This window comes from Mastigoproctus giganteus, chromosome 1 (genome assembly GCF_048544385.1).
Source record: "Mastigoproctus giganteus isolate SK-2022 chromosome 1, ASM4854438v1, whole genome shotgun sequence".
Classification (NCBI taxonomy): domain Eukaryota; kingdom Metazoa; phylum Arthropoda; class Arachnida; order Uropygi; family Thelyphonidae; genus Mastigoproctus; species Mastigoproctus giganteus.
This window is the reverse complement of record NC_143575.1, coordinates 231,190,233-231,216,580: the sequence shown is the minus strand read 5'-3', so window position 1 is coordinate 231,216,580 and position 26,348 is coordinate 231,190,233. Positions and strand designations below refer to the sequence as shown.

Sequence of the window (26,348 nt, the reverse complement as noted above, 5' to 3'; positions counted from 1 at the left end):
TTGACAGTGTCATTAACTACTCTACCAATTTTAACATCATCTGCAAATTTAGACATCACACCCTCTATCCCTTCATCAATGTCGTTTATGAAAATTAAAAACAACAGTGGTCCTAATACTGATCCTTGGGAAACCCCACTTCTTACATCAACCCAATCTGAGGAATAGCCATTTATCACAAACCTCTGCCTCCTGCCTGGAGCCATCCTGCTATCCATCTAAGGATTTTCCCAGTGATTCCAACCTGTTCCAGCTTATAAAGCAACCGCTCATGTTGGACTGAGTCAAAGGTTTTGCTGAAATCTAAATAAACAATGTCGAAATTATTCCCTAAATCCAGCTCATGAGTGATCCTTTCAAAATAGCGAACCAGATTTGTTAAACATGATTTTCCCTTTACAAAACCATGTTGAGTATCCTTGAGAATTTCAATTCTATCCAAATGATCCTGAATTCCACCCGTGATCATTGCCTCCATGATTTTCCCTACCACTGAAGTCAGACTGACAGATCGATAATTTCCCACTTCACTCTTAGAACCACCCTTATGGATGGGAGATACATTGGCACTTTTCCAATCCAAAGGAATCTCCCCAGAGTCTAGTGATGCTCGCATAATTAGCCTCAATGGTTCAATGCACTCAATTGCCGCCTCCCTTAAGATTATAGGGTATATTCCATCAACTCCAGGAGCCTTACTGGGCTGTAGGCTCGAAAGTTTTTTCATTAAATGATCTTGCGAAATTTCAATATCATTAATTACATATTTTTCATCTTCGCTCCCACAATTTCCCATTGCCACAAAAGGTTTTTCTTCTGTAAATATCGATGCAAAATAACTGTTGAGTTCATCTGCAACGGCAGCTGATGTATTTAATACTATCCCCTTACCCTTACGTAAAGGTCCGATCTGGTTTGTCCTGCTCTTCTTGGCATTTATATATGTGAAGAATTCTTTATCCCCCCTCTTTGCTCTGTTTGCTAGTGATTTCTCATAAACTGCCTTTGCCTGTCGAACCTTTTCTGTGGCTCTATTACACATCACCTTGTAGCTGTTATAGGCTTCAGTACTTTTTATTGTTCTGTAACCTTTCCATGCCACTTTTTTCTGCTCAAGTAATGTGGCAACTTCATTATTCATCCAACTTGGAACTCTCCTCGTGGAGTATTTTTTTAATGGTAAATACGCATTCAAAGCATCTGTGATTAATGTTTTAAAAGCGTACCACAGTTCAAATGTATTCATTTTCTGCGCGATATCTACCCAGTTAATAGAGGCCATGTAGTACCTTAAGGCATCGTAATTTCCTTTTCTGAAATTAAAACCCATTCCTTTGCCTTTTACTGCTGCTACCTCTGTCTTCATCATCCACCGTAGAACTCCGTGATCACTTCCTGCTACTGCTTTCTCTACTGTCAGCCCTTTATGTCATCTGATTCATAGGTGATGATAAGGTCTAGAATATTCTTTTCTCTAGTACTTTCCCTGACATGTTGATACAAATAACAGTCATCTAGTTGATTTAAAAATTTTGTTCCCCATGTCGAGTTTCCTTCCCATTTACTCCAATCAATTAGAGGCAAATTGAAATCACCCAAAATAAGACATTGACAAAATAAGACTTGCCCATTCCATTTGCAAGTAGAGGCTTTCGTCATAATCTTCACAATCACTTGGTCTGTAGATTACCCCTACTCGCATTATACCTTTGTTTCCAACTATCTTACACCATACAGATTCTATACTAGCGAGTGAAATGTCTGAATCCGGGAAAGCTATCGTTGCACTCAGGCTGCTTCTGATAAGAAGCATTACCCCACCACCCCTTCTATCTACCCTATCCTTCCTAAATATATTATACAAGCCGTACTGGAACTCATCATCCCCTATTTCCGGGTGGCACCACGTCTCCGTAACCCCTATTATGTTCGCGTTACTTGTTTTAACCAGTAGTTAGAATTCGCTCATTTTATTGACGACACTTCTAACATTACTGTATAAACAATTAAGACTTACTGTTCTTGTATATTTAACAACCCTAACACAACCCTTGAAGTTTTTCAGGTTAGCTTCCCTGGCGTTAGCTACCCGGTCACTTGAAACGTTGAAATAAATAATTTCAACTTTTGGCTCCCAAATACTGGGGCCTTAAGCGTCCGCCTATGCGTATACGCGCCATTGAGAAAAATGTCTTTTATTATACTTGTCAACCCATATGCTGGCTGTTGTTGTTCTTGGATTTTTGGAGCATGGGCAACTAAGGCCATGTTGCTCCATGTATATTGTCTGTAAATCGCGTGTGTTCTATGGTCGATTTTCTGTTTGCTGGACGAAAAAACCGAGTTTCCGGGAGAAAAAACCACACTACACTCGCCTAAGATAGACTAACTCAGCCACGTTGTGAAAAAGACCCATAAAAATTCGGGATTCGAAGGTGGGTCTTTCCCACCCGGTGTGAGGAGGATGGCGATCATCCTAAAGAGAGTTTCTATTAAGTTAGTTGCAGTAGATCTTTTAAGGATAGCAGTGTGTGGATACGTTGGCTTGTGGCTAAAGCAGTGTTCAACAATAAAGGGAAGACTAGCCTTTTCAAATATTTTCAGGACTTCATGGCTTTTTGCCTGATGTCTCAATAATGAAAAGGTGTGCGAGTTGGCCGGAGTTGGGCTTGTATGCACAATGATAATAACGGGCCATGGCCTTAAGGAGAGACTGCCAGTGGGAATTGAAGCCTCTGCTTTATATCCCTGTGGACAGAGCGAGAGCACTGAACACATTATGAGAGACTGTGTGAGATATGTTCAGCCTAGAGCTCGAATGATGTGCATATTTGGAAAGGAAGTATGGCAGCCAGAAGAAGTTTTTATCTCTAGGGAAAACTATATTGCTCTTAAAGATTATGTAAGAGAGCTCTTTGTGATAAGAAGAGCAGAATTGATGGATTGATCGCTGTTAAATAGTGATAAAAGTTTCGTAAATAGAATTGTATAAATTGTGTATATCGGGAATGTTTATACGATTTTATTTTTGAGAATTCTATTGTATATTTATTTATTTAATTTATGGTTTTAACTTTAAAATTTTATTGAGTAATGAGATAAGTGAGTTTTGGAACAGGAGTTCATGATTGAGATGCAGGGATGGTTGAATTGGCTGGGAGTGGCAGCACACTCCTGTAATCCAGCGACTCTGGCCCACCTTTTGGCAACATCAGGTGGGTCAGAGTCTCGAATTGAGACAGTACGAGCTCCATTGGGACTAGCTCACCTTCCCGTGTTGTGGACGAGTACCCAGAATCATCTCTTCAGATGACTGATGCTTCTGGGTAGCCAAGAGGCCAGAACAACACAACAGAACATTAAAGATCCCACCCCCAGGTGGGGGTCAGTAGCAAAAATCCCACCCCTCAGTAGGGGTCAGCAGGCAACAAAGACCCCACCCCCCAGGAGGGGGTCAGCAGTGAAGATCCCACCCCAGTTAGGGGACTGCAGCATAGATCCTGCTCCATGCAGTGGTCAGCACAGAGGACCCCATCCTTGGAAAATCAGAGTCTGCAGTGTTTTCTGCCAATGTGTAGTTCTGTGGGCCAAGTGAAGTGTCCATCACTGGATATCACTATGAATGAAGTTAGGTAAGTCACAGTCGAAGATTGGTTCCATTAATGTGTCTGATCAATCTGTTCTTGTTAGAGTTTACATGTCAGGATGTCGTTGGCACTGTTCTTGAGTAATAGTTGTCCTACGACTGAAGAGGGCATTAGCATACCTACAGAAGGCTGCATAGTTAGCCTTAGTTGCAATTAATTCTGGTGCTTCACCTTGGGTGCAGCAGCCAGTCTCGATTTCAAGTTGTGTACGGATGTCCACGTACAGGTGACAATCATACATCAGGTGGCCCCAAAGATTCCCTGTTTCCGTAGGTGCAATCTGGGGCGTCTGAGAGGCCCATGCTGTGGAGTTTTCCCTTGAAGCTACCATGGCTCATTAACATGAATAAGGCATGGAGCCCTGGAGTGAACCATTTAGTGTGGTTTTTGCTGTTCTCAGCTACCTCTGGTAGGAATTTACGGATGATTGCTCCGTGCTGGGGGTTGTTCCATTTCTCCTGCCACCTGGAGACTAACAGCATTCTTATTCTATTCAGATCTTGTTTAGCAGGAATGGTGAGGTCTATCTGGATGTTGTGAGCCTTGTCCTGTATGTTCCTTTTGCGGAGAAACTTTTTGTCTGGTGATAAACAACTTCCATATCAAGAGGAATCTTGCCGGTAAGGACATGGAGTGCAAAAGTGGAGGTTGTTCTGCAGGTCCTGGTCATTGCCAGGAGGGCAGCTCTTTGGGCCTGTAGTAGTTGATTTCTCACAGCCTGTATGTTGACTCTGTGCCCCCATGCCCCTGCTCCATATGTTATTATTGGAAGCACAATACAATTATAGTATAGATTTAGGGTTCGGGGTTTAAGGCCCCACTCCGTCTTAGTAATATTAATAATCCTTCTTATGTATTGTATGTCTTGACTTTTTCTTTGATATACTTGACATGTTGGAGAAAAGAGAGTCTGCAATCAAAGATTACTCCAAAGTATTTTGCGCTAGCCACGCTTTTAATGGATTGGCCATTGTATCTAACAGTGGGTGGCCTTGCCGGGTCTAATATCCCCTTGAGGAGCATCTGTACTGTCTTGTGTGGGGAGATCTGTTAGCTTATGCTGAGTAGTCCAGTCTTGGAGATCTGTCATGATTGTATTGATCTGTTGTTCTATTTGGGCTCTGGAGTTTCCCTCTACCAGCATGGTAAGATCATCTGCATATGCCAGGAAGGCGGTGTTTGGGTATTCTTTTCTCAGCTAGGTATCAAATACCATTGTCCAACACAGGAGCCCCAGGATGGACCCCTGCGGGCAGCCTCTGGTAACAGGCCTATGAACCCGTTAGATCTGACAAGAAGTATTGAGTCGGGGAAGTAGCTCGTAACCAGCAGATAAAGCTTGTTCGAGACTTCGGCCTCCCTAGGTCTCTCCAGGACACGCTGCCATCATAAGTTGTAAAAGGCCCCTTTGAAATCAACAAGGAAGCCAAGCAAGTACTTCTTGGTAGTGTTTATTGTTGTGGAGACGAACTGTCATCGCATCTTCTGCAGAGTGCACTTTAGTGAACTCATACTGGTGAGGGGATGCAAGATGATTGTGATAGTAATAGGTCAGTACTTTTTGGGCGATCAGTTTTTCCAGAATTTTGCCTAAAATTGGCAGCAGGGCAATGGGTCGATACGAGTTTGGATCCAGTGCAAGCTTGGTAGGGCTTTTTATCAGGATTTTGAGTAGTGCCTTCTTCCAGGTATGAGGAAAGGTTCCTTCCTGTAGACATGTGTTGTAGAGATTTTAAAGAACAGGGGGAATTGCCTTCCAAGCTTGTTTGAGGATTTCTACCTCAATTCCATCAATGTCAGGGTATTTGCCAGCCTTCCTTGACATTACGGCCTCTTCAATCTCTACTCTGGTAAAAGGATCTTCTTTAGTTGTACTTCTGTGAGTGAGATGGTTGATTCTAATGGTTGTTTACATTGTTGTCTCCTGGCTGGTGTCAACTTGGTGGACAATAGCATCAAGGATCCTATTCACGGACTCCCTCCAAGAGGTAGTTTCTTCATTTTGCCCATCTTGGATAGAGGAGAAGATTTCCCCAGGATGACATTTTGTGGTTACCAGCCTGTGCACAGGACACCAAAGGTCTGTGTTGCCACTTTTTTGTTCTAGGGTAGAACAAACAAGTGGTATGTCTCTTTTGTTTGTGTATTTCTTGATGATACAGCCGCCTCATATCTCTGTACCGCTCCAGAAGGAGTGCTACATAATTTTGACTCCTAGAGTGATCTCTCCTTGCCCTCTGATAATCTCTTCTGGCTGCCCTTGTATGTATTCTCATAGCTGTGAGATTGTTAGTCCACCAGGGGACATGGTTAGATGTTCTTTTCTTCTTTGGGACAGAGATTTCAGATGCTAGTATGATTATGTTTTGCACCTCTTCAGCCCGATGTGTGCGGGTCACGTTCAGTTATTATATGTTGAATCTGAGATTTAAATGTGTCCCAGTCTGCTGTTGCAATTTTGTACCTCGGCAAGCTGTTTATGTCGTGTCTATGGTCCGGTGTGGTTCTTTGGATTCTGGTTATAATTACATTATGGTCACTTGTGGTCCACTGCATATTAACTCTCCATTCTGCTATTTTTCTGCTTAGGGAACTAGTGGTCATGGTGAAATCTATGAAGGAGTGGCCCATGGGAGTAACACAGTTGGGTGGATGGCCTGGTCTGTTTAGAATTTGCATATTGTGTGCCAGTATGACCTCTTCAAATAATTCACCTTTGGGACAATTCTGCGTAGATACAGATAACTGTAAACTAGACCAGACATGTGTATAATATGGGTTCGTGTGAATTGTGTGCGTTGTGTTGCACAGTTAGTAAAATCGCCGTCCTCCCACACCGGGTGGAAAATACCTGGGTTCGAGTCCTGTTGATGACGAGAGGAAATGTTCTGGGCCTTTTTCACAACATGGCTGAGTTAGTTGGTCTCAGTCGAGGATTGCGTGGTTTTTCTCCTGGAAACTCGGGTTTTTCGTCCAGCAAAGAGAAAAATCCACCACAGAACACACACAGACAAATTAAAGACAGCATATAAGAAGCAATAAGGCCTTAGCCGCCAATGCTCCTAAAACCTAATAACAATAACAAAAATTGTGTATGTTATGATGTTCTGGCCTCTTGGCTACCTGGAAGCAGCGGCCACAAGGATAGCCGCTTCCAGATACTCTTTCACACTACGGGAAGGTGGGCCAAACCAGCAGTTCACTTAATGTCTCCATCGGAGGCTGTAGTCCACCTAGTGTTTCAAAAGATGGAGTAGATTCCTCTGGGGAGGGAGAAATCCAGAGGGGAAAAATTTAATAAAAGGATATCTGATGGAAATGGGCCTAAAGTCATTATGCTTTCAGGCTGGGACGTCTTTGGTAAAAGCTTTACGATGTGAGTGTTCCAGATGGCAGGGAGAAGCCCTTCTCTGCGGATTTGTTTGAAACTTTCTAAAAGTGGATTCTTGATCATAAAGGGAGGGAATCCGTCGGGTGCTTTTGTAGATTTATTAAGGTAGTTTGTTAATTACCCTTGATAAGGTCGTCTCAGCACTGGAGACTCGGTACATTGTTCTGCTATTTTTACAAAAGAGGTCCTGGACTAGTGTTACTCATATGAGGAGTGTTTCTTCCTTTTAGCCACCTTTCAGTAGTATTTTACAAGGATAGGCATTGCACACGCTGCTTGATTAGACCGGGGTTCGAGTCCGTCACCACCAAATACGGAGGATGCGGAAAGGTCAGGGAATGACCACCGCATATCCCCGGAGCAATATGGCCTTAGTTGTTAATACTCCTAAAAACCAAATAACAAGGATAGGTCAGCTACTGTCTTGATTAAATAATAATTCCTACTTTTCTTAGTAGAGAAAACGCTCAAATTCACACTTCATGAAGCTATTAAAGTACGTTTAACCGTCCACCCACAAAGTAGCGATAACTACAAAGGTGTCAAGTGAGCACTACTACTGTCCATAGTTGTTATTGCGTGCTATTGCAGTCGGCTTAGATGTCAAAGTTAACCAAAGCCGACGTTGCGAAAAGATGGAAAAGACTGGGGGTGACACCACAATCATGAAACAATCCGGTGTGCTTAGGGTGAGGAATCAGCGATCCCTGAAGAGGGCGGTTATGTCATCCCGACAATCTCTGAAAACAGTGCCATCAGAGGTCCAAGCATGAAGGAGTAGCCTAAGTGCATTCCCTACGTAGGCAGTTGCATAGCCTTAGTATCCAGGGTAGAGCTGCAGCTCATAACAAACATAACAAAAATGGCTAATGTGAAGAGAATCATCAAGCCAAAGTCACAAATTTCATAATTCTGCGAAATAAATTCAGTATCAGCAAAAAACATTGAATCAGCAAGTTATTCTCGCTCCTAGCAATTCAAATGTTGACAAAGACCACTGCTTAGGTTGTCTATAATGTGAAGAAATGTCGCGATGGGCTTGTCCTGTCCAACATCATGGCTAATGCATAGGACACTATTCAACCAAATGAAGTAGAAGAATGTTCTGAGTTTAGATTCCATTCAATGTTTTGAATCGTGAGATTCAAAACATTGAATGGCATCTGAGCCAAAAGAAGAAAAGCAGATGGTACACTTCAATCCATCCATGACAAAATCATATTGCTATTTTAAAAACTTACTGTTAAAAATATTTAAAACCTTTCTTTGAAGTGTAAAGTGCTGTAAGTCTGCATCATCTCTGCCATATTTTACTCACATAAAGTTGTGATATCTGCTGCTTCCTCCATGATGTGCAGTTCATTATATCACCCCGTGCTGTATTATTTTCCATCAACAAACGACATTATGGTCCGCAGGTCAACGCCCGTGACAAGTCCGTCAGACTTCCGGCGATTGGCAGTGTCGATGTCTTTTGTGAGTTCCCCCCTCCCCTTTTCCCTTAAGGTGGATAGATGGGGGTGGGTAATGAGCCCGAAGGACACTAACACCACTCCTTGTGCTCGTTTGTCATCGTCGCCCGTTGAACGAGACGGTCATGGTCATTTCTAGCCACCGGACACACATGGCTGGCTCGTGATTAGCGGTCAGCGGTAATGTGGCATGCGTCCTTTCTGTCTTCAGGAACTTATGATTTATCACCCCAAGCTCGAGGACAGTAACAAAATCAAAGAGTGGACACGCGAAACCTTCCAAAAAGCACAAGAGATCCTACGACACAAATTCCTCCCCCTCCCCAAAGTTACTGAAGAAGTGTTTCTAAGAAAAACTCCTTCTCAATGGCAACTCAGCCAAAGAAAATGAGCAAAGATGTTATAAAACACCACTGAAATAACTTAGAATAAGAAACAAGTTACGTCTGAGAGGTGGAGCCATTGTTTAACTTGGCAGCTTTTCGCCAGGAAATGCAGTGAATAGTTGCGTCAAGTACATTCCCACCCCCTTGATGTTATGACGTGGATGTTATGACACCTGTTTCTACAAATTCTACGTGTTGTCTTAAGTTCTTTTTTAACAAGTTCTCCAAAATAATAAGTCTGGTAGCTTGTCATCTGGTGTGGTAAAAGTTTCCCAGCTACTATTCCATCGACACAGTTTAAGAACGGTAGTCTGTTGGCAAATGTGGTCACCAGGGGGAACTTAATTCATGTGAAGCGCAACTCTTGTTTATTTTCCCACTGTTAAGTTGTGTGGTGGCAACGGGTTTCCACTCAACCATAATGTTATTTATGAAACTTCCAGCTCGCTGCTCCGACCTCAAATCTCTTTCTACCACTGTTGTATTTACCAATCCAGTTAAGTAGACTTTCTTTTAACCAGAAATAACTGCAAGACAGGAAAGAATAAAAGTTATTTATTATTTTTTGTTTTTTCACTTCGTCTGATGTTGGCTGTTTTCCAAAGCGATGGTCAGCTGAATCAAGGAGAATGATTTGCTTCAAGATTCTCCTTGTAGGTATATTGTGCAGGCGCGTGCTTGCGTAGTGGTGGTTGCTATTAACAAACTAAATAGGTCCTCTAATTATCCAATAGAACGGCTCACTTTCCTTCTTTCTTTTTCCCTTCACAATTACAGAATGAACATTAAAAACAGGGGTGGGCACACCAATACCACTCACATCGGCAAGTATGCAAGCGTATCGCGCGTTTTACATGAAAGACGCCGTTGTCAAGGCAACAGAATTGTCTGGGAGACATCGCTGCTCGGTCGTCAGCATACAGAAAGGTTCTCTGATAGCGGCGTCCCCATCTGTCATTGAGGCTAGGGGTCATTTTTACATAAGCGTACGTGGGGGAAACATCCTCCCTTTCCACTACACTCCCCCCGCCCTCATCTTCCCTCCCTGGGGAAGGTACAACGACGAGATTGTATCGGCCATGTGTGCGGTTACATCCGACTTTTGGGGGCCAACCAAGTTAAATGACGGTGACCACAACTCGCGCTTGACGTCCTCATTAATCATTAGTTCCCTATATTACGGCACGCACATAACTGCGGCCGGCTACGGCTATTTGACACCACCACCGCCACCACTATCGTAGGGACTAGTGTCGGCTTAGCCTCACGGAGAGAGAGAGAGCTTGGAAAGAGTGATGGGGGAAGTTCGAGCTCACAGTGCCATGGTAACAGAAGGTTGGAAGATGGCGGTGGGAGCAGTCATCGCTTTCGCCAAGTTGGAGAAAAGTAAATGGAAATGGAACACGAGTCAGAGCTTGATTCACCACCTTCCTCATCTTTCTTTCAATCAAGCCGTTCGCTCGCCTCTCTCCACTCCTCCGGCATTAAGCAGACCTTCCTCTATCGTGCCTGCACCGAGAGAGAGAGAGAGAGAGAGAGAGAGAGAGAAGCGAGCGCGAGATTAAAACTTGGAGGCCAGATCATTTGTAACAAGTGGCTATTTACGGCCCGTATGAGCTCGCCCGACTTCAGCAGAATGGAGTCCTTTGGCGGAGAAAATGAAATTCCGAGACCTCCTGGCCTTCCGTAACAAGTCGAGCTGATGAGCCCGCTCGCCGCATAGTGAGTAGTGGTTTCCCCTCCCCCCCTCAATCTTCTCTCCCCTTTCCCTTGGTCGAAGCACATTGCCGCCTCGTCTGACCGGCGAACAGTGAGGAGGAGACCAACTGGGCTGTGACAGGAGCAATCAATTAGACTTCGCCCGAAAAGCATCCATTTATCAAGTAGCATCAAAGAACAGGGGAGGGCCATCTTTCGGTTGGGCTGAATGGGTTCGCATGATCCACTATGTATGACGCGTGTATCTCTATGTTCGGCTGAATTGTTACAGCCTTTAATTCTGTTCGGCACACTGGTAGCCGAAGCCACCAAGTTCTTTGTGCGTTCAATGGCTGCCGTGTCTCCTTACATTCCGGAATTATCGGGAAATACAATAAAATTATGTTATACAAGGAGAAGGTACGCCAGAACGTATTTTTGAAGTAAGTATTCAGGGGCACTATGATGAACATAGTACACTTGGACAATTACTGTTAAAGCCAAATCAAGAAAATCCAATCGAAAATTCATGCACTACCCTATTGTTGAATGAACACCACTTGGTAATTTGTCATCTACGTCCAAGACGTTCCTTTCGAAGATGAAACCATTTTTACTAAACAATATCCACCTTTTTAACACCTTATTTGACTAGCGTGCATACGGGTATTTATTTATTTTTTTGTTTGGATTGTTGTTTTGTTTTTGTGTCAAGAAACTATGGTTATAAAGCATCAGTGTAATCTATGGTTGCTTCTTTGTTTGTTTTGCGCGGTTTTTTCCTCAGGTTTTTAGGGAGTGGGGGAACGTGCAACCTCAGCCCAAAGTGCAGATCATTTACTGATGCTAGTGAACTGTCAGAAGACAGCAGAAATTTCAAAATTTACTGTATGTGTAGTGGGTACACATACAGTAAATCGAAAAGTGGGTACAAGTATCCAGAAAGAGAACTCGTCTTATAGGACTGTATGGATTTGGAGTGACTTCGATGACTGGCGGTAGGCGGGCACACTGGTGAGGTATGGGATTTAATCTACTTAGGACAGCAAGGATTTAAAGTCTATATTTTTTACCACTTCTTAGAGGCCCCGTTGATCTTTTCGAAAGCGTGAAATATCTGCTTTGACAGAAATCTGTTGGTGAGCGCTAGTGGTGTTCAAATAATTGTGGGGATGTTTGGAGACAAGGCCACGTAATACGCCATGTCTCCCAAAATATTTGGCTCCCAGTTCCTATTTTTGTTGCGAAGAGTAGTCTCCTTTCTCCGATGTACGATCGAATCCTGCCTATTGCTAAAGCATTGGCTAATTCTATTGGACGAAGAGCTGGGGAAGATGCAGCTTGGGGTTATACGGTTTTAGGAGCATCAGCGACTAAGGTCATATTGCTCCCTGTATATTGTGTGTGTTCTGAGGTCAATTTTCTGTTTGCTGGACCAAAAACCCGCGTTTCCGGTAGGTAAAAACCATGCTACCCTCGCTGAGAACGACTAATTCAGCCACGTTGTGAAAAAGACCCATAAAAATTCCTCACGTCATCGACGGGATTCGAACTCAGGTCTTTTCCATAGCGATCGTACCAACTGTGCTACACACGAGGGCTTAGTATTAGTACTACTATTAGCCTTATAGTGCAAGGAACCCACAGGCTTTTGCTGCACCGGTTAAAAAAAAAAGCAAAAGGTAGAAAATGTAGAGTGGAACATATATTGTTATGTTTTATATCCACAGTTCTCTTTTGTGCTTATCCATAAAATTTCTCAACTAGCGGTGAGAAATATTCTAGGACCGGTTCTTTGCGGCGGGAGTGGGTGGAGTTGGAATATTGTTACCATCGATATAATATTTGAATTTTAGTCCTCAGAGAGACGTTAATCCCGATTTGTTTGTAGATACTTGGATTATTGTTATCTGAGTATATAAAAATGGCAAATATCATCATGAACATTGACTCCCTTCATTCAGGGGAACAACACTTTTATTATACTCGTATAATATTATTTTTAAAAGAACTGCTTTAACTGGACATTTTAAGAAAATATTTCAAACAAAACAATATATTGTTTTTGTTTTATAAAATATTTATCTAGCACAGTTGGTAGAATCGTAATCCTCCTCACACCTGGTGGGAAAGACTTGAGTTCGAGTCTCGTCGATGAAGTGAGGAATTTTTATGGGCCTTTTTCACCAGGTGTGAGGAGGATGACGATTAACAACATAATGTGATAATAAAATGTAAAATTACAAACAAAAGAAAAAGTAATAAAAAATAAATATAAAATGGTTTTTCAAATCAGCATAATTATCAACGTTCAAATCGATATCATCATCAAATCCTTATCCTTTTGCCAAAAAGAACTTGCAGTTATAAGGGGGGTTTACCGTATCAGAGTGGTAAAAATAGGAATCAAGTGTTGATATTTCGGGATTTTACCAAGGCAAACTAGTACATCCTGGATTTACCAAAACGCTTTGATAAAAAAAAAAAAACGAATTTCTGGCTTTTACCTGAAATTCGGACTTTTATCAAATTGGTAAATCGTAGGATATAATTTTGGACTTTTGCCAATGCAAATTGGTCAATTCTACGATTTAGCAATTTCAGAGGTTTACAGTGACATATATTAATTTGTAAATGGTTTTAAGGGCAGGGGAATGAAGATAGACGGAAGAGTAGAGAGAAATAGAAAGATAATAAAGAGGGCATAAAGATAGGAAGAGACTAGTAGACAAAAATAGTGAAAGAGAAAGATAATATGGAATAAGAATAAAAGTAACAGAAATAAGAGACACGAGATTGGGTGAAAAAGCGAAAGGTGAGAAGCACTCTTCCATCTCACTCTCTCTTCTTAAAATAGAAGATAGGTTAAAAAAAGGGAGGGGTGAGAAATCTCTCTCTCTCTCTCTCTCTCGTTAAAATAGAAGAGTGGTTGAAAAAGGAAAAAGGGAGTGAGAAGCAGTCTTCCAATATTTTATCTCTCTCTTGTTTTTCATATATGTAGCTCTCTTATTTCTGTTACTTTTATTCTCATTCCACATTATCTCTCTCTCACTATTTTTGTCTTTCTATCCTTACTCCCTCCTAATTATCTTTCTATTTCTCTCCACTCCTTCTATCCTTATTCCTCTTCCCTTAAAATATATTCCTCTGACCTTAATTTATCATCATGATCGTTGGTTTCGTCTGTTTATCAATAACCCTAATCCATGAATATTGTGTTTTTCTTTTTCTTTCCATGCCTCTCTCTTTTCTCTTTCTTTCCTTTTCTTACTTTCTTATAATTTAATTGTCTTCTAATTTAAAGTTCACATTACTTTGTAAGTGTATAGCTAAATTTTTCAAATCTGCTTATTTGTCCTTGTTCTGAAAGGGAGGCCTAAAATTTATGAAATATTTAATTGGGAACGCAGATATAAAAGTCTGGAACCCTCAGCACTGACCTAAACGAATTATGAAATTAAAATTAGAACAGAAAAGTATTTCTGCTCCAACACACCACATATCTTATACAATACTTTAAAGAATTACATCTTAATTTGTAGAAATTAAAAGTGAAGTGTAGATTCGTCTCCTATTAAATTCCTCTCCTATTAAAACATCACCTTTTTATAAAGCATCACCAAGCGAAGGCGAGTGTAGGCGTAACGTCTTTTATATCCTGACAACTTCCGAATAAGTGACACCCTTACCTCCTTCAATAGGGCCATGTGTGCATAGAGAAACTTGGGCCCCCCCATCATCTCCTTATCACAGTTTATGCTCACATAGCTGAATGATGATGTCACGCTACTCTCTCGGCTGAGGGGTCAGATCATATAATAAACACACCCGCTTGCCGAGTTTCAACTTTTCAAGGGTGTACGCACCACAAGCACGAGGTCATCTTTAATTGATCTTCGTCACGTGCACACTTCAACTGTACGATAAGCCAATTCCAACCTTTGACTTCACAATGGGAGGCTGCCGGATCGTCTGTCACATCCGCTCCTCTCTCCGCTACGAAAAAGAGAAGAAAAGCCTTCCGAAGTGAGCGACCTTATACCTTTACACCTACAGCGGGTTCATACTGGTCACGAGATGTCAGCTTTCAGCTGGAATCACAACGCACAACTGTCCCTTTCTGTTTCTATACCACTCATAACTTGTTATAACAAGGAACGAACATCTTTTGTTAGCAAATATCTCAAGGATGGACGGATTGCAATGACAGCAACCATAATTCTGATCACCATTTGTTTTTTTAATTTGATTTTTTATTAAATTGCCAAAGCATACTTCAGATGTACACCACCAGAGGGTCAGACTTTGTTCACCTTTGGAAGTGTGAATTGATGTGCAGTTGAAACGGAAGTTTCCTCCAGAGATTATAATTACATCATGGATATCTTAGTGGAATTGTTTTCAACTGATATTCTGGATCCGAATCCATCCCCTATAGAACTTCCTAAAGAGAATTTACGCTTAACGGCCACTAAAGGCTGATTACTTTAATACAAATGGATCATTTGTTTCTGGGGTGAGTAGACTTAATGCTTCAGTAGGGTGGTAGGTCAATCTGCGGCTTTTTCTTTGCGATTGAGTAGGGGGAGATGGGTGGGGGTGGAAGATAGAGAGGAGAAGTTGTGCATGACACAGCACGCAAAACGGAAAGAGAGGAACGCCAGATTTCATCTATTTTCTCTGACAGCACCACCATTGGGAATTCAGGGGAAGTAGGGGATGGAATATTTATAAGGGGAGATGGTCGGGGAAAAGCAAAGCTGTTTTTTCTTTGACCACTCTCCCTCCAAAACACTTCCATAGATTCTCCAAATTGAGATGGATTCACGCCAGCCCAGAGAACCCCCAAGTTAGCGCTTTAGGTCGAAGGGAAAAATTACTTGGGCTTTCAGGGGAAAACACTTACATCTTCTGGTACGGTCACCGATCTACGGGACTGCCTACCTTGAGAGCGAATTGAAATGAATAAAAACAGCTAGCAATCGGAGACTGGCTGCGGGCGAGAAATAAGACTCTGTCCTTACGCTGAAACAGACAATGGATGGGATCCATAAGGCAACCTTTGTGGGTATTGAGAATGGGTTTTTTTTTCTCTACAAAGACACGAAGAAATATATATATTTTATAATAAACTCGTACCATTCTTTAAGAGATTTAGGCTTCCACGTCGAGAATAGGAATTAAGGGATACCAGAACAGTTCTGCCCTCTGGTGGTACTTTCATTTCGAGGTTATTAAGATGACATTATCGTTCGCTCATTAAGTGATCTAGAAATGTTAAAGAAGCCAACTTCTGGGATGTCTTAATCGAATTAGTCCTTCGTCCCTGAATTCCGGAACAAGTCCAGTTCGCTAGAACTTTAGCAACATACAGTGCTAACCATCGCTGTTTTTCTACACCATTGGCTGAGTTAGTGGGTCTCAGGCGAAAATTTGGTTTTTGAATCTCCTCATGAAAACTCTATGATTTAATAGTAAGATAGCATCATCAGGTGGACGATGCGATCTTACCATTAAATAATTTATATGGCGTTTCCAACATCGTAGAAATTATTTAATGACCATGTGAAGACATAGCCTCTATCGTATTTAAAAGCATCTTATCCTTGTTGTAGCTATAGAGCGTGTACAGAACAGAAAGATGCATTCTGTAAATCCAATTGCCATTTGCAATTTGTTCTACATAACGCCAAGCCAACTGCTTGTTTCTGTGGGCAGTCAACACACATAACTATCCCGCTAGGGGGATTAAACGGTTAACAGCATCTAAGTCCACATCTTCCAAGTAACCGTATCCCCTACGAAAGTTTTCTAATCTTTCCCTTTCCTTCCTCTCCCCCCGCTTCACCCCACCCCATTAGTACCATACATCACAGAGTAGACAGAAACCTTTGCCCACAAAGTGGAATTTTTTCCAAGCACTGTACATACCATACTGCAACTGTAGACTTCTATTCTAGTGATATATGGGAGGAGTTGGGGGTCTTGCCTGTCCTGCCTCGGAACGCTTAAGGGTCATGGTCCTTCTTTGTGTCCATCCGACTTCCAGCTGGGCTTAGAGGTGCGAGCTGTCAGAGGTGTTAGGAGAAGTTGTACGTCACATGGACTTGCTTCTGCACACATGGACGCCCATACACAGAAGTTATATTGTGGGCGTGAAAAATTGGCGGTGTCAAGCGGGACTGGTCCGGCAAATAGGCACCTATACGTCTTCAGATTACATCCAGCGTTTCACTGGCTTTTCGAGAGGAATGTTCCTGGCTGACGGTAGCGACAGTGAATGATAGGGGGAGGAGATCCCAAGTATTTCAAGCATCTGGGGTGAGATTACATGTTTTTTTAAAGGTACCACAGAGTTGTGCTCGTTTGTATTCAAACCAAACAAGTGATGGTGTTTCTGTCAGAGAAAAGTGCTTACGTAAAGATTGAAGATGTACGAGGTCTTTCTTAAACATTTGGGTAATGGCTCCTCTTGGGAGACAAAAAAAACCATGTAATTTTAACCGGTAAAATCCGATAAGAATATCGTGTACATAATCATGCTGTAGAATAATGTACTTCAAGCATTCAAAGAGCGAAAAATGAAAATTATTCGAGTGATGGACAATGTCACATATCAAAGTATTGTATCTTTCTTCTAAATATATTCCCAAAACAGAAGTCTCGTTGCCATGAAGATCTATTATAAGTAATCTATGGTTATTCAAATAGAAATTCAACATGGTTCCTGGAATACACCCTCATCTATGATCATTAACAGTTTAAATGTCAAATGATGCTATTCATTATACATCTAATGAACCAACTCTCACAAGTATCCGGATACTTTTGGCAATATAGTATATATTCGAGTTTATAATGAATCCAAAATTAGCCATTAGATTTCGAGAATTCTATTTTGTTTAATCTCACTACTGGGCGGTGGGGGGCTCCTCCTAGGAAGCAGCGTCCAGTCATTACGACAACGTTCCATCCGCTCTGCTTAAAGCTAATCCGTCTCTCTTTAGAGAGAAAGAAAGAAAAGGCAATTTGTTGAGTGTAATCTCTCACTTAAGTCTGTCTAGATTTTTATAATGTAAAGAGATTTAGCGCCTATCTCACTAAATGGCAAACTTTTAAATTAAGGGACCAAGCTTGAAAGAAAGTGGAAAAAGAAAAGGAAAAAGAAAAGAAAAGAAAAGCGTTGCGAATTCCAGAGATCTGATGCGACCGTCATTTCTATTGGTGCATTTGGGTGGTGTCACACAGAGTGGATATAGGTCACACACGAAGTACGTAATTCCAATAATGGTCTCTGAGCACACCGAAAAAGAAAGCCATGACAGTTTAGCATCTCTTAATAGGATTTCTTCTCTTTCTCAAGGTATTCAATCTTTTAAAGTAATTGCGGAAAGAGTTGATTGATTTCTTTGCTTCTGCAGGGAGGCTACAATAGAAGATACCAACGGGAATATGTCTATTTCCGGTTCTCTTCTTGTGCTAAAGGAGGTTGTGCGCGTTTCATTGATCGCCCGAATATGCTGAGCAAACAGGAAAGAGGGCCATTCCATCGAAATGCCACTTTATTTAGAGGGCGGAGTGGTGGGAATAAGATTCCTTCGACGCTGTTGGCTAAGCGATATTGCCCTCTTCTCATAAGTTATCATACTTCGATATTTTCAATACTTATTTGTGGACTTTTGTTTTTGTTCATATTGGGACTCTTTCAAGTGAGCCAAGCCATTTTGTGGAGAGTTGTTCCTTATTCACTGGGAAATGTAACAAATGGGTGGAGTCGTGGTTTCGAACCGGGACGTGGGAAATTTTTTGTGCGAAATTAATGAATCAGAGTTCAGTTTAATTACAACTGTATATTTATTACTTTTCTCGCATATACTTTTTTTTTTTTTTGTTAGATTTAGACAGTCCGTGCAATCTAACAATACTGTCTAAATCTAACAATACTGCATTTAATCTATTAATTTATTTTTTCCAATTATTATTAGCGGAAATAATAACTGCCGGATTTATATTTGTCTGATTTTAATGAAATTTGGAATTGCTCCACAAATGTTTTTAAAAAGACCCAAATATAAAATTTCATGAAAATCCATCCACTGGGAGTTGAGTTGTTACTTGCGGGCGGACGGACGGACGGACGGACATGGTAACGGAACAGGCGCATACATACTGCCCTACCATTAATATCCGTACACCTGCCTTTAACAAAAAACAAAAATAGCTTTTATTGTGTCATTTAATATTTTGTCCTGAAACGTTTTGCTTTTATCACGGCCTTCAATCTTCGTGAATCTCAACCAGCTTTTTATAAATGTCAGGTGATACGTTCCTCCACTCGGCCTTTAACACAGCCACCAGTTCGGCCTTGTTCTTTGGGCGATCTCGAAGTGCATGTTCCCGACGATCCAATACATCCCAAATATGCTCGATAGGGTTCAGAGCAGTACTCTGGGCTGGCCAATCCAACTTTTTCACACCCATGTCCTCAAACCACTCTGTTACGACCCGAGCAGTATAGCATGGCGCGTTGCCTTGCTGATACAGGAATGGGCCTTCTCCGAACTATTGCCATAATGTTGGAAGTGCATAATTGTCCAGGCTGTCCTGGTATTGCACAGCATTTATGGTTTTGTCGATAACGACTAATGGGTCCAAGACATATCACGACTCTGCCTCCACCAAACTTCATTGTTGGGAGAATACAATCAGGAAGGAACTGTTTCCATTGGCATTCGCCACACCCAGGAACGGCCATCAGACTGGTAGAGTGCGAACCTCGACTCGTCTGTCCGTAAGACTGCTTTCCACTGCTCTACGTCCAGGATTCGCGCTCCTTACACCATAATTGGCGTCTAGCATTTCTTGAGTGATCATTAGCTTGTCAACAGCTGCACGACCATTGTAACCTATATCACGGAGTGTCCTTCGTATTGTACTAGTGCTGACATTAGTCCCAATACGCTCACAGAGGGTTTTTGTGACTTGAGACAATGGTAAAGTACGATTTGCGCGCACAGTTCTTCGCAGAATTCTCTTGTCCCGTTCTGTTAGTTTTCAGGGTTTACCAGGCCGTTTTTTAGCAGATTCAGTCCCATTCCTCTGCCATTTGCATATGACGTCACTAACCGTTGATCTAGGGATCCCCAGAGTGACCGCGATGTCTCGTACAGAACGCTTGCTTATGTGGCATCCTTCTATCATTCCACGTTGGAAGTCTGTTAATTCTGTTAAACGTGTCATCTTGCATGCCCACTTTTGCAATTGTCTGTTCGAAGCCCAGTGTGCATATTTATAGCAGGTTCTGTGACGTGTTGCATGCATAGAGGACCTGTTTGCCCATCCATGGAGGGGTGTCCGGATATTAAGTAGGGCAGTGTATATGCGAATGCGCCTAAATATGAGGAAAGTGATTATAAGTGGGAAGCGAAAATAAGCACCATACAGAGTTACTGAAGTGGTCAGTGTGATGAGTGTTATTATTGCAGTGCTGCTAAAGAAGAAGGATTATTGGTGAGTCAGGGTCAGAAAGCCAGTTAAGCACACAACTGAAAGATATGTAAAAACCAGCCCAAATCATAGTGGTTTTAAGGAACAATCAACTCAATTATCTTTCTGATGTTTTGATCAAATCTTGTGCCATCCATACCTTTGTTCTTATCTTATTTGTATAACAAAGCTCAGAAAAATCAGATCTACACATTTAGGGTGAGCACTTTTATTTTTACTGAGTGTACATTACTTGATTTTTATACGAAGAGAAAATCGCAGATATCTGGGGGAAGGAATCCTGGTTGATCACTGCCAGAACAACTAACTCAGAACTGAACAGGAAACAGAAAATTATTCCGAAAGTATATTCATCACAGTACAGTAATTAAAATAAAACATATAACTCTCCCCTGCCAGCAGGCCAGATAGTAAGGATGTTAACCACTAGAACAACTACGGTTACAGTGTGTGTGTGTGTGTGTGTTAGAGAGAGTGAGAGAGAGAGAAGAAAAAAAGCTCCTTTTATCGATTGCCTTTCCAGAAAAAAGATATGCAAGCGTAATTATATAAGACGAAGCAGATTATCCTCATTGCTCGAGAAGAACCCGAACCTGTCATAGTTGAATGGCAATAAGCGAGCAAGACAGAATGTGTGAGGAGTTGCAGACATCGCCCAATGGGTGTAAGTGTAGAAGTAGCGGACAAATGCAGCGAGCAGCAGGATGATGCAGGGAGTTGGAGCGAGTGTGATTTGTGGTTACGATGTGGACCCAAACTACTACATGATGGAAACGCGCGTCTACTTTTTCTTACTGTCATCGAAAGAAAGAGGAAATCTTTAAAAGCATCGCTTGTCCTTTTTATTAACGTCCATGGGCAGCTGCTAAAGTACCCCCCAGCACTTTAGATGGGCTGCCGGAGACCTGCCGAGTCGGGGCCAATCTTTAACGCGTAGATATAGCGTACCATCCTCGGCTGCTTGACTTTGTTGCCGCGCCGGTTGTCAAGGGAGACCACCGCGGAGCCTCTGGGACATCGGGCCGTGCGCAGGATTAGCCCCTTAGCTTTACCTGACGCCAGTAATACCAGTCGACGTGCATCAAGGGGATCTTGGAGGCTTTTAGCCAACTCCTCGGCAGCACAGTTGAGACTACACTTTTTTTTTATGTCCGCAGTGCAGCTCGGATTGTGCAGAGCGACCGTCTCCCTGAGGAACGACAGCTAACTAAGATGGATGACAAAAGACGTCTTATATCAGTAGCGCTAGTGAGCGAAAGGATAATTATGTTTAATAACGGCGGCATCAGATTCTGTGTGTGCGGCCATTTATCATAGCCATTATACATGCACAATTCTCCTCGCAGGCTCCACCGTCAGGCCCCGTTGACGCTCTTACACAACTTGACAACATGTCCTTTGCATCGCCGTCTTCTTTCTTGCTCACTGTCTGTCTGTTTTGTCTTCTCACTCTTCCTTTTTGCTCTTCTTCTTCTTGCGTGCTTTACTTCTGTTTTTTCCTCCATTTCCTTGTCGAAGTTATTCTTCTATCCTCCATAATTCTGTTTAGTGTAGATCTTAAAGATTTTCTTTACAATAGTTTCGATGTTTTATCACTGTGAAAGGTGATTTAAGACTTTTGCTCTTTGCACGAGTGTTTTTTTTTTTTTTTTTTTTTATTTCTTCCTGATTATCCTACTTCGGTTACTAAAATACTGTTTGTGGGTTGCAAAGACTCCAAATCAGAATCTACTTGAGGATCTGATGGACGTATTTTAAGCTTTCAAAGATTTGTATCACTAAATAAGGGGGGGGGATATCGTTTTTCCATCGTACAGGAAAGATAGTTTTAGACTGGATATTTAAAAAAAAAACAAACTCTTTCATCCTAAATAAATGTACTGTTGGCAGTGGTAGGGTTTTAGGAGCGTCAGCGACTAAAGACATATTGCTCCGTGTACACTGTCTGTAAATTGCGTGTTCTGAGGTCGATTTTCTGTTTGCTGGACGAAAAACCTGAGTTTCTGGGAAGAAAATCATGCTACCCTCGCCTGAGACCGACTAACTCAGCCACGTTGTGAAAAGGCTCATAAAATTCCTCACGCCATCGAACTCAGGTCTTTTCCATCCCAACTGTGCTACCCACGAGAGCTTTTACCGTTGTTTAAAAGGTTTACTAATATAAATATAAAAGGATGGGGGGGGGTTGGACAGAACCTGGATAAAATTAAGATTTAATTTTTAAGTCTGGCTTACCTGCATCATTTTGACTATTAATACTAATATTAATGATCACAGTAGTCAACAGCGCGTATCGTATAATTACTCGGACAGAGTGACCTAATTGGAAATTAGTCTTGACTGAGTAATTACAAGAACGTTTCTATCTAATCCAAGTGTTGCCTGAAGCTATATCTTTGTGTTTCAAACTGTTTTGTCTGCAAAAAACCGTAATATTTTCAAAAACACTAATACAAGCCTAAAAATTAAAAAAAAAAAAAAAAAAATGATAAATTAAAACATTTGAACCCCTAGGGTTTCTTAGCGAATTCCCAGGATTCCGCATAACGTATTTTGAAGACAATTACTCTAGGTCAGAGGTTTCTCAAGTGTGGAAGGCATCCCCCTGGGGGTTTACTTGGTTTTTTGGGGGGACACACGTTGTTTTCAACGAAATATGGACAAACCATCTCACCAATCCTGGTATGAAGCGTTTTTTTTATTTCTAAAATTCGTATTTTATTTCTTTGAAATTAAATGTATTGAAGTATACATATTAATTTATAAAAGCTATGTATATTCATAGCCAAATTTCAGATCAAATCTGTTTATTTGCGCTGGAACTTGGGGGAGGGCGTTAAATTTATGAAAAAGTTTAAGGGGGCTCAAGGCATAACAGTTTGGAAATCTCTGCTCTAAGCTCTGAATCTAACATATTCCCTCTTTCATTTTACAAACATCACTGACAAAGCTCGTTAAATCACATCTCTCTCTCTCAAGTCTGGTTTGAAAACATGTGGACCATACCAGTATACGAAATGAGGATTTTTGATTTATTTGTTACCAAATGTGAATTAATATTGCTATAATATCTAGATCTACTCATTGGTCTACAATTTTTTCAAAGGGATTCTATTTAACAAATATTTTTCTTTGTTTCTTTCAGACTGTATTCGTGCATCTAGTAAGATAGTCCTGATGGTAAGATGGCGACGATGGTTCGTAGAACAGATTAACAGACGTGAATTCATCCCTGAAAACCATGGGAACGAGCGAGCTGTCAAAACTCTTAATTTGACTCCAGAATGGATCAAGCTAATTTACTTCTTTCACCGAACCAGGAGATGGGTGCGGGCCCTTCCCATTGTTACCCATATTTGTGTCTATTTTTCTGTTTCCAAACATGGGATAAGGTTTAGCTGGAGGCATCGTGGGCGACTCGGTTGGGTACTGCTCAAACAAAGAAAAACAAGAAAACCGGAGGAAAAAATTGATAACTTTTTTTGTTCGTGGTAGCACGCGAATGCCAAGTCAGCCTTTCCCTCCCTAAAAGTAATTACCTTTAGCTATTCCAGTCGATTGCCACTGCAACAGCTTCGCACAGAATCAGTTCGGACTTAATAAATAAACAAGTTACCTTTCCGTACTCTCTTTTGTATGTTTTATCGTGACCTTTGATCTCATGTGAAACCTAAACAACTGGCCGAGACTCCCCATGGCACGGCAAATTCCCTTTTCCCCACTCGCTGACATCTGAGCAACTTCAGAAAACACACGGGGCGGAGTATGAAAAAGCTAAGGTGGGGAGAAGACAGGGGGGAGTGGGGTTGTAAACGAAGGGCACAAGGCAGAAAAAACATGTGAGCTACAACTCTCTCTGGCTTGGTAATTAAATTTTGTGTGACATCCCAATTAGCACGGGCGACGGCGTACAGCTGAGAAAAGGCATTCGGATCAGCAGAAAGAGAGGAAATCTCTGGGGATGCCTATGATCTTAGACTGCTGGAGGGAATGAGGGACAGGGGGCACCCGAGGTTAACAACGGTCGCTGGGAAAATTAACAAAATGTTCCACTTCATTGGGGCACTTCGAATGAGCGTATTCCTTTTCTGCTCTGAACTGCCGAACAAATGAATACTTCAGATGAGAACCGGAAACCCATTTATTTATTTGTCTTTAATATTTCTGGGCTGCCAACAACTTTGTGCTATCGTACTTTTTTTATGGTGGAAGATGTGATTTTACGTTTGCTCGTCGTACCATATTGGGACTTTTATTGGAATGCAATAGCAATGGAATAGCAAATGTCATGAAAATAGTAGAAATGGAGATGCGATATTTTAATTTATCCCGTTCACTCTGTTATAAGAGCAGCCATCTGTTGTGCAATTCCTAGCTTAGGTGAACAAATCTTTGTCTTTCTATCTGTATATCAAGATGATGGGTAGTTTTGAGGTCCCAAAACGTGCCTTTCTCTCGATGACCTTTCACCTCCAGTCTCTTAACGTGGCCCTGGCCGATCGCGATGTGTTGACAAGAAAGGAAGGAGAATTACACTTTCAAAAGTTTGCAGTACGGCTAAACGTTTCTTATCTTCCCCACCATCAAACACTTCACAGCAGTCTTAGCCACTAAGTCAGAGTTAGCTTTTTTTCTTAAAACTCTGCGATAATCAACCTTGGAAGAGAATTTTTTTTTTCTTCCAAGGAGAGGAAGTGGAAGGAATGGTTGTGCCTGCTTGTTTAGACTGCACTTTGTGGAGCATAGTTAAGACACATTGTGCTTGTCGAGAGAATTTTTGGACATGAGGCTAGATCCTCGCTTATATGCTGTAATTTGCAGTCAATTTTTTGATTATTGTTTCCACTGTCTAGCTTTTTATAATTTATGAAGGTCTCAATCGAAGGTAAAGTTTCCAAAAATGGACAACTCTGCTTTGAAGTTCAGCAACCAAAGATGACATGAGAAAAATGGCTCGCAACAAATCACTTGAGCCATTAATAAATAGTTTTTCTTGCTTTCAAGTATCTGAGTGAATCCACTTCATTACGGATATACAGTAACATGGTACTCTCGGGTAGCACAGTGGGTATAATCACTGTCCGTCCACACAGCGTGGAAAATGCCTGGATCCGAATCATATAAATGGTGCAAAGGACTTTTATGAGCTTTTTTTTACACTGTGGCCAAGTTAGTCGGTCTCAGGCGAGGTGAGTAGGGTTTTTTTTTTGCCAAGCAAAACAGACAAACCAACTAGAGAATACACGCAATTTAGAGACATAATACATAATGTGCGAACTACTTGCTTGGGTAACCCTAAATTTTAAATTTATACGAATGAACTTCCAGTTTAATACTTTTTAAAAGTCTCGTTAACTTTTGCTTTTGGTAGTAATTTGTAACATTTTTAGCAGAAGTCATTTCATTGCATGAAAGATTTGCAAATAATAGTCGTACATTGTACTTCCAGAGAAAAAAACAGGGTAAAGCGTATTTGTTTGTTTTTGGTTTTTGTTTTTTTTATTCTGTCATTGCGGAGTCAGTTCTTGAGGGGGGGGTTGAGTTCAGGTCGGTATAGGATAGGACCGCATCGCGATGAACACAGTATACGCCTGTATTAAGAAGACTGAAATCGGTTTGAACCCACTTAATAGGGCGTTCGTAATTAGAGCGTCCAGTGTAACCCTCATTTGTCACCGTAGTGCCACAGGTAGCGACAGTTGATCAAGAGAGGACGAATTAATTAGCGGCAGCCGAACGATGACGTGACCCAACCGGCCCGACTGACAGTTTACCTACTCGCCATGATTGATGCGGTTCAGGGTAGCACCGCTGATCTCTATCAGAGCAGTGAAATGTTCCACATGTCCTCTAATAAGGTGCAGTCATCGGACTGGCTGAAAAATGGGCAGGGTTAAAAGATTCGAAAGAGCGTGATGTTGGGGGAGTGGCTATCGAGATGGCAATCAAACGAAGTATAATTAAAATTCTACGCGTAGATGTCGCTAGTGAAGCGTACCTCGCTGTCCAATGCTGGATGACTATTTCCTACGGTTTACAAGCTCTGCAGTGTACAAAATTAAAACTATCGATTAGATCCGAATGAGAGTGATCAGTAGATCTATTGCAGGTATTGATTTAATATGATACAATCTACCGACGCTCTCTTCTCGGGATCCTATTAAAACATCATAATAATATTATGCAGTTACTTGAAGTTTCTTTAAAAAAAAGAAAGCTCTGAGGTGGCTACCAAAGACATGCCAAA

The 26,348-nt window shown here is 41.5% G+C and overlaps 1 protein-coding gene across 1 annotated transcript in view; it reads left to right on the top strand.

Moving 5' to 3' along the window:
- LOC150091593 (uncharacterized) overlaps window positions 1-23,691 on the top strand; it is a 160,849-nt gene extending 137,158 nt beyond the window's left edge. The window contains exon 3 of the mRNA XM_090384780.1: window positions 23,247-23,691. Within this exon, the coding sequence (XP_090240906.1) occupies window positions 23,247-23,596 (350 nt within the window). The 3' untranslated portion in view covers window positions 23,597-23,691. The remainder of the gene's footprint in view (window positions 1-23,246) is intronic.
- Window positions 23,692-26,348: the final 2,657 nt, after the last annotated feature.